Source organism: Macadamia integrifolia, chromosome 7, assembly GCF_013358625.1.
Source record: "Macadamia integrifolia cultivar HAES 741 chromosome 7, SCU_Mint_v3, whole genome shotgun sequence".
NCBI classification, from domain to species: Eukaryota; Viridiplantae; Streptophyta; class Magnoliopsida; order Proteales; family Proteaceae; genus Macadamia; species Macadamia integrifolia.
In genome coordinates this window covers 30,714,549-30,720,709 of record NC_056563.1, presented here as the reverse complement: position 1 = coordinate 30,720,709, position 6,161 = coordinate 30,714,549, and the positions used below count along the sequence as shown (strand labels likewise).

Below are 6,161 nucleotides of genomic sequence, written 5' to 3'. Positions count from 1 at the left end.
AAATGAGAAAACATATAAATCTAAGGTTAATAAAGTTCTTTAACAACCAAAAAAAAAAAGAAAAATAGAAACAAAACTACAAATTTTCTCCTTTTATTCTTCCTTTCACTTGTCAATATATTTTCATGGGATAGGGTTGGGTATGTCTTATGCCGCTAGCTTTTGGTAGCGTAGCAGTTGCACCAGTCAAAGAGCTGGACACCTGAGGTAGGGGAATTTTTTGCAAATGAGAGGAAAGAGGATACACATGCTAGGCACCTTGGTGGCATGCGCCCAACTTTTTAGCCTATTTTTCATATATCTTCCACTTCCTCCATTTTATTTTTATGGGGGATGAATAGACAAAATACAAGCCACAAAAGGCAAACCAAGGGAAGACGCCCTAACTCAAACAACTATATCAAACAATACCAAAGGGGGATACATCAAAACCCAGGGGGAGGGGGAACAGTAAAAGAAAGATCCCAAGAGAGGGCAAGATGCCTATTCTTGCTTGAGAATGGGCAAACTACACAATTATGAAGGATATTATTTCACATCTCAAATGTGATAATGTTTCAGATTTGCTCCTATATTGATTTTCAAAGAATTGAATCTCTAACAACAAGCAATTTGTTTCCAACATCCTTCATATTCATTCGAGTTTTCAGTGATGGGGTAGAACATAAGAGGCCGATTTCAATTATTAGAACCAAGCTTTCTTTGATTTTTTCTTCAAGATTAGTGCCGCTTGTGCTCCCTTCATGGACAATTGGTGATTTATCTTTGTCATTTCTGATCTCTTCTTCTTCCAAAAATAATAGAGGATCTATAATCTCCATCACTCGTTCAGGCCATGTTGTTGCAACAAATTCATAGAGACTTCGACCATCTTTAAACATGTCATCAGTGGGACTTTTGCCTGTAAACATCTCCAGTAAAATGACTCGGCCCATAGCTGAATGCATCACCAAGTAAGGACACCTCTACAATCATTATCAATATACTTCATCAAATTACATGATATAATCCTTTATTGATCATAGAGTCGTCATGTATCACATATTTTATATACATATATATATATACACCAAAAGAATCAACCCATGGGAATTAATAAAACTTAAGAAAGCACTACATATATATAATTGAGATGAAACCCATACCTGAAGGAACGTAGCCAATAGATCCTTTTATCCCAATTGATGTGCTTTGATTGTTGGATCTTCCAGAAAGAAATTGTGCTAGTCCAAAGTCATCAACATGGGTGGTCATATCTTTGGCAAGAAGAATATTTCTTGGCTTTAGATCACAATGAAAGATAGGTGTTTCGCAATCAAAATGAAGATATTCCTAGGTGGCAGCTACATCGATGACTATGTTTAACCTTTGAATAAGGTTTAAACCCTTGATTTGACCAATTCCTGGATGCAATCATTCATATAGGCTCCCACTGGGCATGAACTCATAAACTAGAGCATTGAATTCATTCATTTCAAAATCAATACTTGAGCAGGCTGTCAATATCTTGACAAGATTACGATGCCAAACATCTTTCAAGGTCTCGCATTCAGCTACAAAACTTTTAGAAGCTCCCCATTGCAGAAGGTTGAATAGCTTCACAGAAACTACTGTTTCACTTTCTTGTAGAACTGCTTTATATACAGAACCAAAGCTACCAATAACAATCAAATTATCCGTTGAGAATCCATTAGTTGATCTAAATAGCTCCAAGAAAGAGAGACGCAATTGCCAATTGTTATAAGAAGTTGCAGCAAAAGCTTTCTTCCTTGTGCGTCTCATCCAAAAGAAGATATCGATAAAACATGAAATGACAACAATTGCCAAAATCACAACATAGATTATGATTTTCATACTTGATACAGAAGACTTCCCTCCTTAATGAGGGGCTTCTTTGGAGCATCTGGGTAATTATAGTTCTGTTAGACCACCACAGAGATCCTTTTTTCCAATGACTAAAACTGCACTTATATTTGCAAAGGCCCCTTGTTTTGGTACTTCACCCTCGAAATCATTGAAAGAGAGATTGAGTCTCTTCAAGGATGAAAATTTCTCAAAATACTGTGGAACCACCCTAGATAGCTTATTGTGTGAAAGGTCCACATCTTGTAGTGATCTTAAATTCTCCAAGGAGAGAGGAAATGATCCTTTGAAGGAGTTACCGGCCATGTATAGGCGTTCCAAGCTAACACAATTGCCAAGTGTTTTTGGTATTTCACCTGAAAAATTGTTCTCAGAGAACTCCAACTCTACTAGATGTTTCAAGTTACCCACTTCTGTTGGTAAGAAACTTGTCAAAGAATTACCTTTCACTGCAAATGAAATGGATAAGGAAGAAATACCTATAACTTCTTTTGGTAAGCTACCATTTAGGTTATTATAAGACAGGTTCAATAGCAGCAAATTTTGACAATTTCCAAGGCTGGTGGGTATGTTTCCTTCCAAGTTATTCTCTTCGATGTAAACTGCAATCAGTTGGGTCAAGTTGCCTAAGGAGGAAGGAATTAGACCTGACAATCTGTTATGATCTAAACTCAATTTCTGTAATCTCTTTAGCTTCCCCAAGGCAGCAGGGATGTTACCAGTCAACATGTTTTTGTTCATGGCAAGAAATGTCAGACTGACAAGGTTACCAATCCCCTCAGGAATGCTTCCATGAATGAGGTTTGAACCCACTGGGAGTTGTCTAATCTGAGAAGAAAGATTAGCTATGGAATCTGGCAATTCACCTCCAAGACGATTGCCAAATAGACCCAACACTTGCAGATTTGTACAATTATTCAAGAAGGTGAGGAAGTTTAGATCACTGGATTGTCCACTTCCAAGATGATTGTCCTCAAAATTAATTGTAGTTAAATGCTTTAAGTTTCCTAGACTTACAGGCACAAGACCATTAAAACAGTTGGTGCTAATATCAATTATCTCAAGCCCAGAGGCATTTGACAATGACATAGGAATGGACCCCGTAAAATTGTTTTCACCCCCCACAAATATCTGAAGGTCAGGGAGAGTGAAGCCTACGTCAATTGGAAGGCTACCTTGCAGTTGGTTTAATGTGACAGAGAAGATATAAATGGAGGAGATATTGTAAAGAGACTATGGGATTTCACCAGAGAGAACGTTACCATAAATTTGAATTCTTCCTAACCGATGTAGTCGTCCAAAGTCATCTGGTATGCTTCCTTGGAAACTATTTCTTGAAAGATAGAGGAAAAATAGAGATGAAAAATTCCCTATCCACGGTGGGATGTTTCCCGTAAGAAAGTTAATTCCAAGGCCGAGCTGTTGTATCTTGGAGAGTGAACTAAGCTCATCTGGGATGTACCCTGAGATGTTGTTGGATGATAAATTATGGGTTCTGAAGTCCATGCAGTGTGAGAGATTTGAAGGAATCTTACCTCCTATGGAATTGAAAATGCGAGATTGAGATCTTGTAAATGTGAGGAATCTCCCCATGGAAGCCATTATTTTGCAGGTTGATAGCAGAAAGGAATGTAAGCTTTCCAATCGAAGGAGATAAAGATCCAACTAAACTTTGAGATTCTAAGTTGAGAAGGGTAACTCTTTGGTTCTTAGGGTTGCGTGTGACTCCGGTCCACTTGCAGAAATGGACAGAGTCGTTCCAGGATTGCAAGATATGAAGTGGGTCTTGAGTTATTCCATCCTTGAAGGCAAGTAAAGCCATGAGATCCGAGTGGTTTCCGAGGTCGGAGGTAGCGGATGAGAGGTGTGACCCCATGAAACAGAAGAGAATGGAGTGAGTGAAGTTAAGCAAAACACTCTTAATCTCACTTCTTCTAGTTGATGATCCATTGGTGCAGCTCTTGTATCACTTGTAGAAGCTTAAAACACATATACAAGCTATAAAGTTGGTGCCTTGGTGGAGACGACATGGTCTTTTGCATATTCTAATGGTTCAGAATTATGAAACAGTCCAGAACGGACAAAACTTTGGCTGATATCCTGCATGTAGTCAAAGAAATAGAATTTTGAAACACATATTTAAAAAATACGAAACCTAAGAAGCTATTTGTAAATCTGAGGAAAAAAATTAATTATTCTATTTTCTTGGCTACCATTTAATTGTAGCATTCAAATATTTTCGGTGGAGATGAACCCAGTTCATAAAAAAGTCTCTCAGAATATTTAAACACCATTTCTTGGAGAATGACACGTTGCTTCCGTGGGGTGAACACAGTGGCGGACGGCTTGGCTAAACAAACTGCTAATACTAAGACCTCGACGATTTGGGAGTTTTCTCCTTGATTTGTCTTACATGATCTAACTTGGGATGTTCAGGGAAAACCTCAATATAGGTTTTTTGAGTTCAATTTTGTTGGTGTTTGAGGATCCTCTTGTCTGCTAATGGCTAACAATGCCGAAGGTGGATAGGAGAATCCAAGTGTTTTCTTCCTCAGTTATGAGGATTTTTTAATCTGTACATTTTCTCTCTTATTAATATATTCTTTTGATGATCTTAAGCAAAAATAAATAAATAAATAAAAAAGCCTCTCTACCAAGGTTTGAGAACATAGTATCCAAAATAGAATCGATTAAGGTCAATACTAAATCGGATCATCTTGAATCGAATAAAAATACCTTTGGTTCTAATTATGAAGCCACCTTTTTTTTTTTTTTTTTTTTTTTTTTAATTATTATTATTATTAATCCATCGAGACAATATCAACTATGAATTGGGATCAAGCAAGGCCAATATCAATCCAAACCAATCACTTTCAACGAATCCGATCCCATTCCTCAGACCATATGCATGCACTGTTGGTATTGACTCTTGAATAGAGGAATGGTTAGGAAGTCTCTATCTTGAGTCTCTTGACTCTTGAATCAGGGTCAGCCTAGTTGTAACCGACCAGGTTACATAAGTGTTGTAATCCAATTTATAATACCCTTATTTTTTTTATCCTCTTGTGATTGCTTTTAATTTTGAAATAGTCAATTGTTATAAGACTTTTGGATCCTCACTTTTAACTCAAACAATCAGATTGAAAATTATGTTTGTAGATTAACAATCACTTCTTCAAAGTCCAAAGTCCAGAGTCCAAACCAGTCTTCTTATGTCTAAGAGACTTGTGAACGTAACTCCAACACTTGTATTTTTATTTAAACTTGTAAACTTAACGTATACAACCAACAAAATCAATATATATTGAATTCAAAATCATTAAAAGCTTGTGTTGACCTTTCATAATATGAAGCCGCCTCAAGGCTACGTCTCTATCTTCTTCCTTCCTTCACGCATTCACTATGGCGGACTCCTCTACCAACTCTTTGGTTTCTCCATCGGCTCCTGTGATTAACACCACCACCCCCTTCTCCTCCACTCCAGCGGCTCAAGCGATCGCTGTCACTCCCAACCCAGATTACATCCAATGGCAACAGCAAGACCAGCTCCTTCTTTGTTGGATTCTCTATTTATCAACAGAGATCTACAATCTCTCTTGCCGCCTATGCTGACCGATTGCATGAAGATTCTCCTTGGAGCTTAATTGTGATCATCTTCTCCTATCTGGTAGGAGTCGCATGTGATATCAATTTCTCCTACTTTATAGGACATATATTATTGTCCAAGTGTATCACATATAATATTGTAGTTTTCATAGTCAAACTCTATATGTCAAACTCTATATCACATGTGATAATATTAAATCACATTGGATGTAAATCTAGTTAGAAAGATATAGTTTTCAATTGTGTGGGATCCTATCTAGACTATATATTGGTTATTGATTGTAACTCTCCTAAGCTAAGAAATACATGCAGTTCAATTCCATCACTCAACATGGTACCAAGAGCTATTAACTCCAATAAGACTCAACCCTAAATCGAGCTCTCTTTTTCTTTTTTCTTTTTTTTCTTTCCTCTTCTCTTCTTCTTCTCTCTCTATCATGTGGCCTTCTTCACACTCTAATGGCGGACCATATTGACATTTTTCCCGCTTCTCAACCATCTCTCCCACCCCTCAACTATTCAGGGACTCATCACTTCCTCTCATTAAAGATGTCTTCCAAGAACTATGTATGTCTACTAGAAGACTCAAATAGTCTCATATCTTACAAATCAACAACCAAAAATGTCCTCATAATGCTGCTCAAGATGAAGTTTTGCATGAACAGGATGCCCTTTTTTTTTTTTTTTTTTTT

The 6,161-nt window shown here is 37.2% G+C and overlaps 3 protein-coding genes across 3 annotated transcripts; all 3 read right to left on the bottom strand.

Moving 5' to 3' along the window:
• Positions 1–581: 581 nt before the first annotated feature.
• LOC122084903 (probable LRR receptor-like serine/threonine-protein kinase At3g47570) lies at positions 582–935 on the bottom strand. Its single transcript, XM_042653323.1, has one exon. It carries the CDS (start codon positions 933–935, stop codon positions 582–584), a length of 354 nt encoding a protein of 117 aa, XP_042509257.1.
• Positions 936–1,413: 478 nt separating this feature from the next.
• Positions 1,414–1,854, bottom strand: LOC122084902 (probable LRR receptor-like serine/threonine-protein kinase At3g47570). The gene has a single exon (XM_042653322.1). It carries the CDS (start codon positions 1,852–1,854, stop codon positions 1,414–1,416), a length of 441 nt encoding a protein of 146 aa, XP_042509256.1.
• Positions 1,855–1,911: 57 nt separating this feature from the next.
• Positions 1,912–2,952, bottom strand: LOC122084901 (putative receptor-like protein kinase At3g47110). Its single transcript, XM_042653321.1, has one exon. The coding sequence runs from the start codon at positions 2,950–2,952 to the stop codon at positions 1,912–1,914; it is 1,041 nt and encodes a 346-aa protein (XP_042509255.1).
• Between the last annotated feature and the right edge of the window lie 3,209 nt (positions 2,953–6,161).